At 34.9% G+C, this 13,384-nt stretch overlaps 1 protein-coding gene across 1 annotated transcript; it reads right to left on the bottom strand.

The window, feature by feature from the left end:
* Window positions 1-2,374: 2,374 nt before the first annotated feature.
* Window positions 2,375-5,519, bottom strand: LOC109008337 (zinc finger protein CONSTANS-LIKE 15-like). Its single transcript, XM_018988394.2, has 4 exons — window positions 4,498-5,519; window positions 3,957-4,148; window positions 2,667-2,929; window positions 2,375-2,581 (listed from the first exon to the last, which is right to left on the bottom strand). Exons 1-4 carry the CDS (start codon window positions 5,365-5,367, stop codon window positions 2,479-2,481), a joined length of 1,428 nt encoding a protein of 475 aa, XP_018843939.1. The 5' UTR covers window positions 5,368-5,519; the 3' UTR covers window positions 2,375-2,478.
* Window positions 5,520-13,384: the final 7,865 nt, after the last annotated feature.

Genomic DNA, 13,384 nt, shown 5'->3' on the forward strand with positions numbered 1-13,384 from the left:
TGTATATGTCTTCAATCCATGGACATTCTCAAACTCGGATAAACTCAAACCACCATTATCTTGTTTATATATAAACAAAAGCAAAGAGGTTTGCAATGATACCTTCAGAATATAATCAAAATAATTAAATTTGATCTATTCTTATTATTTTATAATAATTAATAATATCATGACGTGTGTATTAAGATGATTTAAATAATGAATCTACCTCTGCTTAAAGTTTTGGAATTATAAGTAATTTAACAAGAAGTTGTAAGATGCTATGGAGAGATACTTATTTTTTATAATTATATATTTACTGGATACTAATTTTTATTTATAAATTATTGGGCAGGTCAAATTATAGCTTGACCATAGAATACCAAACTCCTATCAGAGTGTATCACCCTCTCTCCTATCTGTTTACTTCAAAGTCTGAGAATGGCTTTTCAGAGATCAGGTAACCAACAACATCCAGTCCATAATTTTTGGGCCTAGCCTGGTCTTGCACACATCAAGGTCGAATGTATTTTAGAAGAAATCACAAGCATATATGTTTGAGAATTGCTTAGTCTATACATAGATCTTATAAAAATAAATTTGTAAACTGACAAGTTTGATATGAGATATTAGATTATAAAGCTTTTATTTATTTATTATAATGTAAATCTAACGTTTCACATCAACTTGTAGGTGCGTTTTGTAGAATTCGTGTGTAGACTTATAGCTATCAATATAAGTAGAATGTAGATGAATCGAGCATAAATAACGAGCTCCAAATGCAAATCATATATGTAGGATTCTAATGACATCAACGTTGGGCTTCAAAGATTGCAATTTAACTAGAAAGCAACATGGATGGCAGCATGCAGAAGGTACTATTCACCCTCGCTCCTTTAGTACTTCTGTGCTTTTGGTTCTTGTATTATTTTAGTTACTGCAAATCCTGCAACCAATGAAAGAAAATAGAAGTCTATGGATTAGTAAATTAGCAACAGCATTACAATAAGGTATGAGATTGATGATGATGATGATAAGTTAACAAAGCATGTTGGGTCAAGGGACCTCTAGTGCCATTATTCCACTAAGCTTGTTGCTGTTCAATCTCCTGTAGACATCACTGATCATGGTTTGAGACATAATTGCTCTTAATTATTACCCTCTAATCTTTTATATAATTTTTATGTCTGTTTTCTTTGAACTTCCGAGAAAATTGGATTAAGTACTTACAGAAACTTTGAAAAAAATAAAGTATTCAAAAGATGCTAGCATGAGTCCAGAAAGTTGATTATGATAGAGGTCCAAACTAATCAGGATCGTCATGTACCCCATTTGCACTTATCTAATTGTGTTATTTGAATTGAGGAAGTTATATACAAATGATTTATACATAATATCTTGTCACTTGTGCGTCAATTGGAGCTAGACTGATAAACTTATGGGCACTTCTTGGATGATCATGAAAACAGAAAAGATCCTTTTTTTTTTCTTTTTTTTAAAGAAGGAATTATTAGCATTACAGTTACTACCTTGCCTATTGAATTTGGTCGTCTCGTTAAATTTTATAATACTTCTTCATCTTGGCTTATCTTTAAAGTTTGACTACCAAGAGAGGGGGGTGGGGGGATGTGGCCTGTGTTTGATTGACAGGAAAAAGAGAGTAAAAGACAAGAAAATAAAAGAAAAACGAAACAGTTTTCTTGCCTTTTTCACGTGTTCGACTGACAGGAAAGGCTACTGGACCGACCAGCAACCACTTTCTTGAGGAAAATATTTTCCCCCAAAGCTTATCCCTTTTTGCACCAATAATTTGCGCCATGACCCATGAGTGGAAGGTTTAAACTTCAAACTACTTTCCTACATACTATTCTTGAAAACGAAATCATTACGAGCTAAAAAATGTTTTTGTTTCTCGAGAAAGAGTTTTCCGTGAATATTAGTAATGATTGCAGCGGAAGTGAAAGTGATCTTAAAACTATTGAAGATTAGCCAAAACATTCCAAGCATGGGGGTCCCTTATATTTTCAAACAGGTCAAATTCAGTCTAAGAAAGTAACTTATTGAGCAGCCAAAGAAGTATATGGCTAGGTTTCAGAGGCTGTTTGAAAGTCCCCTTTGACTTACTCAACTCATTGCAATGTATGTTACATGTTAAAGCAAGCTGCATGGTCGTTCACGGGATGGTATTTCCATGTATCTTCAAACATGTTGAGAAAAAGCGCTTAGTAATGATATTTTCTTTGGAAGATGAGAAACAACAGAAAACCGGTACTCTGTTCATTGACGTTGGAGGTTTTTTTTTTTTTTTGGGGGGGGAGGGGGAGAGATTCATGCAGGTGTATCCCGTGGGTTTGTGTTTGTGTTTGTGAGAGAGAGAGCAGAAATCAAATAATTGTTAATGCAGATAACCAGACAGACTGCAGAATTATACATTTACTATGGGAAGAATGTGAGATATTTACAGACAGTACGAAAGGAGAAGCTCATCTTAGCATGAATTTAACCATCAGTTGTTTCACTAGCCTTCACAAATCGACCCTTGACTCGCTTCCTAGTATCAGCTCTTGCTTTCCTTGACTCGTACCTTATGTGCTTATCATATCTATCCACGATTAAGTTTTAACATTTAGAAACTAAACAGAATAGTAGTGAAAGATAAGGAGGAAAATAACCAGATGACAACACACCTTCGAGTTTTCTTCTTCTCCTTGTAACGTTGCATGGCATTGCCTCTATTCTGTGCCAGTTGCTCCATGTCGGCCTTGGTTGTTGCCGCTGTTCCCACACTGTCACCTCTCATAAAAAACGATTGTTCCAGATGTGGGACATCTTTAGAGCCACCAGAACCTCCTTTACCAAATGCTGAACCTGACAACGGTCTTCCCATATGTCTATTGTTGCTCTCAGATGTTGCTGGCCCCTGGCTGGCTGATGGGTTATTTGAGTTATTCTGTATATCCAAGTAAGATTTTGTCAATCCTCTCAACTCTACTAGGATGGCATGTAGCATTGCAGTGGAAGAAGTAAACTACGATTTTCCAATCAATCTTCGAAGTTTTCTTTCCACAAACTTGTTACTTTGTGCCAAATATATAATGCCATTAATACATCATCTACATAGTCTACCGACATGATAACTTTTGTTTCCCAGTTTTATTCATAGAGAATAACAAAATTTCTTCACATCAAAACATGGAAATGATCTGAACCATTCAATTCAAAAATTGGTCGGCCAGCTCCTACCTATTTCTTTGAAACTGGATAATAGTCCTTGCATGTATACTGTATTACATATAGACGATGCACTTCTCTTTACTGAAAAGTGGGACTGGACAACAATCTCCCCCAAAGTTGAAGGGGCAAAACAAACAATGATTTGGCATCACTCACATACAAGTTCCCAACAAAACTCATCTGTAATTCATCTGTAATTCAGTTCTGGGTCCCAAACCTAAGGTCTGCATAAAATTAACGAACAATAAGAAGGCCCTCGATATCATTAGGTTATAAAAGAAAATTAGCAAAGACCAAAAGTAAGTTTTCTGGATTGGACAGCCATGAGCTACTTATTTTAATTTTGCAATCCACACCACAAATCACAAGGTACCGGCATTTTCCAAAAACCAACATTAAAACAACCCAAGGAAAGCCCAAGCCAAATATGGACTTATACTCCCAAAAGACTAGTCGAAGGTACAATTTGAGCTCCTTGAAATCATCTGTGAAGGACAAGACTTGTCATTCCTAAACAATGTGAGAACGCATTCACAGCCTCTTATACACAATCCAGGATATTAAATACATAATCCAAACCGCAGAGTAGAAGTTGTCAAGAAAGATTGAAACAGAAGAGCACATGGAGATCACAAAATGAAATATATAATAGCAAAATCAGGTTTCAAACACAAGTACATATGCAGTGAAAGAGTCAACTAAAAAATATCACGAGGTTTTTAATGCAGTCAGAAAGGACTTACGTTAAACGCAATATCATCACGTCCAACAGGGCAATTCATCCGGTACATATCTCCCATCAATTTTGTATTACTCATAGATGTTCCCTCCATTAGTTCCCCAAAATTTTTTATCATAAATCCTGCATCATATGCAACTTCCATTGTACCCGTTTCTTCATGTTCCCTCAATCGTCCAAGTTTAAAATCCCATATCTGCAAGGGAACATCAACGAAGTGCAATCATTGCGAGTACGCGGTACCATATTCAACCATTGTTTTCATGCGTAACTCAAATCAAGTAAACATAAGTTCCAATGAAATATTTTTCTGAGAAGTCAGTTCGAATAAGAATTTTATGACCCTATTCCGGAAATTTTGAACTTAAACAAAAACCAATACTAATATAAATAAGCCACCTCAAGATGCAGTGCTATTACTACGAGTCTACGAGAGACAAATTGAATCGCCATCCGAAAAGAAAATCTCAGTTTAACTTGTTTACACAATCTAAAGCATAAACACAGCATCTAATGCAGACTAAATGATTCGAAACATTAATTACCTGCGTTCTATGACCACTGGGATGAGTGTCCCACAACATATCCCCATCAACAGTACGGTTGTTCTCCTTCAAATCCATCGTAAGCAAAGCCGTAAGGGGCGCTTGTGGTAGTTGATGTTGTTTTTGTTGCTGCTGCTGCTGTAGAGCAACACAACTCTCACCCACAAACCCATCAACCCCATCCCTGCCATTTCCCAATTCTGCTAGTCCCTCCACACTCATTCCCTGCCAACCACCACTCCCTCTCGGCAATTCCGCCGCCAAATCCCTCTTGAAAATCTCCACCAGCTGCTTATACATCACCTGCCTCCGCTTCCCACAGCTCGGACCACCCTGTTTCTTCGACATCGTCAAGATCCCACAGCCATTCACGCCGACAATGGCGTTCTCGCTCGGTACAATTAAGTCCTGAAAACACACCACTCCGGCGCTTGATTTATCGAACACCCACGACGACGAGTCGTCCAAAGCACTAATCGTCCGGTTCTGAATCGACGTCGCCGACGGATTCATCTTCTTCTCGTCAAGTTCGATGCCCCAGAGGGAAGCGAGCTCGAGGGCGGAGGGGCACCCCGAGAACCCTTCGACCGGGTTTCGATCGTGAGAGGCCGACACCGAACAGCTACCGTGGGCATCCCAATCGCACTCCTGGCACAGCACCAGATTGTCGGTGTCGCACCGGACAGAGACCGGCTCCGAGCAGCAGTTATCGCAGATCTGGGAGCGCAGGTGCTTCCGGGACAGCAGGTTCGCCGAGTGCACGTGCTGGTCGCAGAACAAGCAGAGCTTGGCGGAGTCCGCCCTACAGTAAAGAACCGCAAGCTGCTCACTGCAGAAATCGCACGCCACGCTCTCTCCATGACTCCCCATTTTCAGTTCCGATTTGTTCCTCAGCAGAACCCTAATTTCGGAGACCCTTTCAAAAGTTCGAAGCCCCCCTACCCTCTCCTCTCCTTTGAAAGCTGAAAAGCTTGAATCTTGAAGCCTGAAGCTAAGCTAGAAATGCCAAAGGAACTAACCCTTTTCCCTTAAAACAACAAAATACTAAATAGTAAATAATTAGGCATGATAATGATATATTGGAAAAGTTGGAGCCCATCTGGGAAAATATCTTTTTGACCTTTTTGCTGACCTGGCGTTTTCTCTCAGCGCATCTTCGTTATCCGATGTAACATCACCAGCCGAGTTTTTCTAATGTACATCAAGACTCCATCATGCTCGGCAGTGTGGCCAAATCTATACCGTCTGATTTTGACGGTAAGAGATCTGACAGCCGTACGTTTCGGTTGGTCCGCCAGAAAAGGGCAAATCGCTTTTATTTGGTTCATTGGAATCAATAATGCTCAAGAACTAGAAGAGAGTTTGACGCGAGTAATAAATATTAAAGGAAAAGTATAGATACAAATTTTATTTATAATCACTCTCACAATTATATTTTAAATAAAAAAATATATTGATAAAATTAATAATATTTTACAAAAATACATTCACTTTAAAACATAATTATAGGAAATATTGTAGATATCTCATTATTCAATATTAAAAGGTGAAACTGATTTAACGTGGAGAGTGAAACTATTTTCGGCACAAACCTTTTCAAGAAATAAATATAATTTTAAAGAGTATATAAAAGAGAGTGAAACTATATTTTACACAATTTTAACGTTGGGATCCTCATCAATAGTATAAATTGTTAAAAAGTGCTAGTATTTTTTATTATTATTATTGGCAAATTTATCGACGCGGCACTATGCATAATTTATTAAAATAACATAAAAAATATTTTTAAATTAAAAAGACATCCAAAAATACAAAAAATTGAATCTCTAGATTTTATTTACCTATTTTATATTTATGTTTAAATTTTATTTTTAAAAACTACTTAACATCACATAGTGGTGTCACGTCAATAAGATCAAAGGTTTTGAATATTTGGCAATTGGAAGTATACTTTGATAAAAGAGATGATTTGAGAAGGTAAAAGTAGTTTTCTCATGTTAAAACTGTCTCGTTTGTTTTTAGAAAACGTTTTCAGAAAATATTTCATCTCATTTTATCTAATCATTATAATTTTTACAATTTTCAATACAAAATAAAATAAACAATTTAATTTTTTCAAATTCTAAAATAAAAATAATATTAAAAAATATATTATAATAATACTTTATTTAACTTTTTAATTTTAATCTCAACTCATTCTATCTCATCTATAAAAAATGAACGCAACTTTTTATTTGGTTTTAGTTTGTAATAAAAGGAAAGACAATATGTCATTCATAAACTCATATTTCGCATTTCATGGAATAAGTAATAAGTAAAGATTGATAAACGATTGGGAAGAGGAAAGCTACAAAAAAAAAATAGACGCTCAAAAGATTGGGAAAGAGTGTGATTATGATATTGATAGGGTAAGAGATGGGAAATTAATAATAAAAGAGGGACTCAACAACAACAAAATGTGAAAAAGAAAAATCACGTGGTAATGTGAGCATTGAGAGTCGAGCAAAGCATCGAGGATGGTTTGATTTGCGGCTCTCTATGATCAGCTCACTAGTCGTCATCCATGACGTCTTTTCCTATCCTGTTTTTTTTTTTTATTTGTTCTAATCTTCTCTTAACCTGTTCTATTTGCTAGGACGGTGAGATAGGACGGTGATAGTATCATTTTCCTTTCCTATCTGTACTTGAGTACGTCGTGCGTAGCAGTTTTTAGCATATTCGCAGGTACGACATCCTTCACGAAGTAGAGAATTGATATATATATATATAAAAGAAAATATTATTCTCACAGCTAGTTTCTACAGTAATTTGTTTCGTTATGAATTTTTTATTTTTTTATTATTATTATTTTTTACTTAATGATTAAATAAATATTTTTTAATAATATTATAAATATTTTTTATTTTTTTAAATATATTTAAATGTGTTAAAAATATATATATATAAAAATACAAAAAAAAAAAAAATCTCAAATACACTAGCAAGAGCTCCCAGCAATGAGAATAGCGCCGCTCATATAAAAATTAAAGAGTAATAATAATTCTCACATAATATATTTCACTATATATATTATAAAATAATAACATTTTAATAAAATATTATTATTTTTACAAATTAATTTATAAAAATAATATTTCTTTTAAAATATTATTGTGTAAAATATTATGAAAAATAATGTGTTTATCATTTTTCAAAATTAAAATGATGGGTACAATATTAGTTGGGTGATTAATCATCTATACAAGTCTTGAATAAGTAAATTTTATGTAGTTAATTTATATGAAAAATTGATCTCACTAAACAAATACATATTTTTACATTTTTCAAGACGAGGTCCACCTTTTAGAATGAAATTACTTGAAATTTATCTATTTAAAATTTGTACAAATCCTTTCATATTAATTTAGTGCGTGCAAATCTGACGTATTTGTTAAAAAACTGTACTTTTAATAATAGATTTTATTTTTCAATAATATATATTTAACATTACTCATATAAGAAACATCTCAATAAAATTATATTTACAAAGTCAGACGATATATCAAATTTATTTTATACTAAATTTTTTTTTTCATGTCACATCAAATTATGTCAATTTATAACTTTATTTTTATACCATCTCATTATCAACCAAGCATTTTTCTATGTAATATTCAAGTATAACAATTAGTGTTTAGGTTTTAAAGTTTTAACCTTTTACAAATTAATACATGCAACTTAAAAACTTCCAAGTTACTAGTTGGATTAGGAACATTGATGCATTATTCTGGCATTATATTAATCGACTAATGAAAAAAGTCGGCGTGACACATGACTAGGTACATGTTTGGAATTGTCGTAGAAAATATAATTTATAATTTTAGAGTTTATAACTTATAACTTAAATAATAAATTATATTATTAAAGAATTATTTACTGTTTGGTAACCATATGTTTAAAGTACTTAAACATGTAATGTTGTTTAGAAATAAATTAAAAAAGTGATTTCTAAGGTAGAATTGATGATTATTTGAATTTTTAGAAATTATGAATATATCCTTAAAAGTTTAAAAGTTATAATTATTTTAAAATTGTATGAATATTTTCATCTATTGACAATATTGTTAAAATTCGAATTACATTCCGCATTATCTAGAAACACACGTTTGAAAAAAAGTATCAAAATCTTTTCATCAAACGTACTTTTTAGCTTATTTGAGATTAAGTACATGTTTAAGATTACAGTGAGAAATATAACTTATAGCTTATAACTTAAGTAATAAGTTATATTATTAAAAATTTATATTGTTTGGTAACTATATATTTAAAGTACTTTCAAACATATTACGTTTGTTTGGAAATAAATTAAAAAATTGATTTTCTGATGTAGAAATTACAATTATTTGAATTTTTAAAGATTTTGACTATATCATTGAAAGTTTAAAAGTTATAATTATCTGAAAATTAGGTATTATCATCCATTAATAGTCCTTTTAAAATTCAAATTACGTTATGCATTATTTAGAAAAGCACGTTTAAATAATGTTTTTCCTCAAACGTACTTTTAAACTTATTTGAAATTAAAAATGCATTAATATATAAGTTATAACACCTAAACAACCTAATTTTTTCATTAAAGAACTTTTAAGACTGTATAAACACTTTCTAAGACTCATGTGGTAATCCCAAACATGCCCTAAAAGTGCTTTCCTATGTAATACTAAAACATCTAATTTTTCATTTAAAGTATTTTTAAGCCTATTTAAATACTTTTTAAGACTTCTACTACAACTTCAAACAGGCCCAAGCTCATAACTAAGAATAAAAGGGCTTGTATCATATGTATATATAGTCTAACATTTAAATGTCATTTCTCATCTATTAATTTGTGAAATCTTTTGAACGAGAAAAATTGTCGTGGGCTTCCTGATCAGTTAATTCATAAGCAGATTGCAGCAGTACTATTTATGAGCAGTCAGTCCTCTAGGTGTCAAAACAATTTGGATAAAAGTATTGTACGGACATGACATGCGAGCGCAGAAGCCAACCTAAAGAGCCCAGTTTCTCAACAGCCCAACTGTAGGTTGGGCTTCGACTCTGTCAAAGTTGGAATTTTACACCTTGTGAATTAGAAGAGGTCGGACTGAGGTAGAGCAAGCAAGCAAGCAAGCAGTCTATTTGAATTACTACTGCATGGCTTTGGAAGCTTGAGTGGACATACCTGAATTGATAAAGCAGTAGTAGTCCCATCTCGATCAAGGCATCTAGATAGATAACCAGAACCGTATTCTTTCAATTTTAGTGGAACAATTTGAAGGAGCAACCATATCATGCTTCTTCCATGTAGGAAGTCAATGGTGAGTGCTCATCTCTACATGAGAAATTGCATAAATCTCAATTGTATCGATAGATTAGATGTAAATAGCATCTAAGATCGATCCTAGCTTATCACATATTAATCATGTCAGGAACATGATCTACTGGGCTCGATATATTAAAAGGATTGCAAAAGTTTTGATGAGACAAGTCAAACATGGTTCAAGATTAATGAGAGCTTGTCTTTTTTCTTCTTCCTCAACTTCTTTTTTATCATATTCTCCACTTCTTAGCTAGTATTTTCATAGCGAATTTTCTCTTCCATCTTCCATGAACGTAAACTGTAAAATCTTCATGTCTACTATTTTCTAAAATTTCTTTATTTTCCAACTCATGCATGGGGGCGGTACATCTTCGTCATCGACACCATTACGTGTCATCCAATCAACTGTCAACCGTTAGGGTCTAAAAATGGTATCAACCTATAGATAACGCAATCAATCAAGTAGGACTAAAATTGCCCAGCAAGATATATATGAATGATGCGTGGACCAACCTTGCATGCAATGCACCTTTCATCTTATTCCATTAAAGCTTTGGGAAGTATCTGTTTTATTCTTCCTTTAAGAAGAAGCTTCTTAAGTTATAATGTCTGAATGGATATTACAGCTTTATGCGTTGAAATCCCCTAACACCTCAAAAATCCGTATCTATGATCAGATGAACATGATTCAAATTAAAGGACCACCGCACACTCCAACGAAGCATTGCTTGGTGGTAAAGACATTGACTAGCAACTTTTTTTTCTAGTTAGGATAAATAATATTGATTGATATTGGAGTGGAATAATGAGACTGTGGAGGATAAAATACCCAATTTGCTGAAGGCTAGACTCAGCCCACTAAGCCACATTAGATGACAAAATGGAGAGGAACAGAGTAGGAGATTAGAAGTGATCATAGGTGCAGGAGATGTAAGAGGAGGGTGTCAAAAGGAAACGAGAAATGGAATGGATGCTCAGACACATCAAAGGTCAGACCTGACCTCCGCTGACAGACACGCAAAGGGACCAGTCACCTCCTGGCAGGTAGGCACGTGCAATGGAGGGTCAAATAAAAGCAAAGGATCAAACGACCAACGAGGATGGGATCTTCTTCTTCTCCTTCAACCTCTGGAGGAAGACATCTTTTCTAGTAAGAAGAGCTCTAGCTTTCTTTATATAGTGAGAAATGAGAGGCCATGAAAGATTATAAACAAGTATATTATAGTGAATTTTTCCTCCTCAAATGCTTTTGAACGTAGATAATATGTCGAATCACATAAATCTATGTGTCTCTTTCTTTTATTTTCTCTACACTCATTTTCCATTTACCATCGTAGACGTACACATCGACACCGTATAGCCACACCTGATCACTGCCAGGAACTCCAAATAACACCGATCAAGGTTCAAGTCAACTAGTGAGCCGGAGAATGACAATTTCTTTCATTCCGACCTGTTGTGCGATTCTTCACGCATCAATAGAGACCACAAAGAAGGAAAAGCTAGAGATGGTTTAATCCACTATCGATAGGGCTTTTGTCAACAGGCCTAGCTTAATCCCAACTTGATCGAGAAGCCATATATTCTCCTCCCTTTGTAATTAAGGTCAAAACCCTTTTCTTGTCCACTGTTGTGATAGGGTCAGAGACTCAAAAAAGTGCAGCCATGACCCATGAACAAAGAGCAGTAATTTGCAGAAAAGATGCGGGCACAAAATGACATGCAACCCTATTTCCAAAGTGTCCATTTCCCCAGGACCCTTTGGAAATGGCTAATGCGGCAGAGTGACATGTGAGCAAAAGCTTTAGTTCGTTGATGATAGGCATTTTTGGGAATTAGGAATTCTATCATCCTTATCAATAGCTATCGCTGTATGTCGGCGCCAACATTGGGCCATGCAAATCTCGGAATATATTCCTCGACAGGAACCTAGATGATTGGATCCTGCTCAAGATTGATACTAGGGATGCTGAGGCTTCGTCTTGAAAAGTGATTTCAAGAAGTTTTTTTGGTGTCTTTGTGTTTTGCTAGTATGTTTGAAGGTGTTTTTGTAAGTGTTTTGCAAAAGGTTTTTATGTAAAAAAGGAATTAAAAAAAGAAAGCCTAAGGCATCCTAATCTTACACGTGGGATCTGAATCTAATGCACATGGCTCAGTAGCTAGCTATAAATAGATCAGTCAAGAGGTAGCATTGTATCACGCATCTCCATGGAGAAAGACGATTAATTTACAAAGTTAAGAGGAAGAGAGGCCTTCCATGAGGATAAAGAGCCTTGTTTTGTAGCCAAGGATGACTTGCCTGCAGCTTCACGAAGGGCGGCCTAATTATAAGAGGATCATGATTTGGCAGCCGGCATAGCCGTGCGTCAAAGGAACCGACGTCTCACACTATGTTTAGGATCCTTCTGTGGTATACAGGCAGTCTCCTTGGCTAACGAGACGGGCTCTTATCTTTCATGATTGACCTAATCTTCTTCATGGTGCCTAGAAAACATCGATAGCCATAGGCTTCTGAACGAGACGCAAGAAAGGTATAAGTACTACTCTTTTCAATATTTGTTTCCCCTCGATATGATATTATATTTCAGTTAATAACAAGAGCACAACCAAAATCCAACCTTCCCTTACTAGTGTCTCTTTAATCATTATACATAGCTAGCCATATGATTGTGCAAGTTGAGCAGAAGAATACATGCATGGTTCTCAGTTTTCAGCTAGGTCGATCAGTAGACTAGGATATAATGATCAGGAACTTTTGTGCATCGATCGACCTTCTGAGCATTACATTACATACGTAGGTCATGTGTAAAGTGGCTAATCTAAAATGCTGTATTGATCGAGGAACGTCTGATCTATATATATTTTCTTAACCAAAGGCTCTTACGGTAGTTGTCTAGCTAGTACTTCATGGTGGATTCAGAGTTTTCTTGTTGGGTTTTGCTCTTTTGGATTTAGTCCCACCTTGGTGGTGAATGAAGGAGGAGCAAGGCTTAAAGACCTATAAAAGGAGGATTAGCCTCCTTGGTTAAGTGTACTAAAAGAGGATTAGCTAGTAGGCTAATCCTTATTTTATAGGCCTTAGGCCTTGCTACTCGTTTATTCACCACCAATATGGGATTAATGCCAAAAGAGCAAAACTCAACATTCCTTTAATGAATTAAGGCTTTTTTTAAAGGTTTGGCTGTGGATATATTTCATGTACTACCTTCACTTCACACTGCGTTGGATTATATATACTATCTAACAAATCGTTCAACGGCAAACAGCAATCATGCATGGGTTCACACTACATTAATGCATTTAATTAGCAACCAGCATTGAGTTGCTTCAATTGCAATATTGCATCAACTGTGGTACGTAGTTATCTGCGTGGACATTAAGGAACATCTGGAGCCATCGCTAGCTTGATCAGACCATGAGGTCAAGCCGCTTTCAGTTGGGTCTTTATTGGTTAAGAACCTAATTCTGAGACTACCCAGATTTTTTTATTAGTTTGTTTGTGGTTAGAATCTTATAAGAAGTAGATTAAAAAACAAATAAAATAAAAAT

This window comes from Juglans regia, chromosome 16, assembly GCF_001411555.2.
Source record: "Juglans regia cultivar Chandler chromosome 16, Walnut 2.0, whole genome shotgun sequence".
Classification (NCBI taxonomy): domain Eukaryota; kingdom Viridiplantae; phylum Streptophyta; class Magnoliopsida; order Fagales; family Juglandaceae; genus Juglans; species Juglans regia.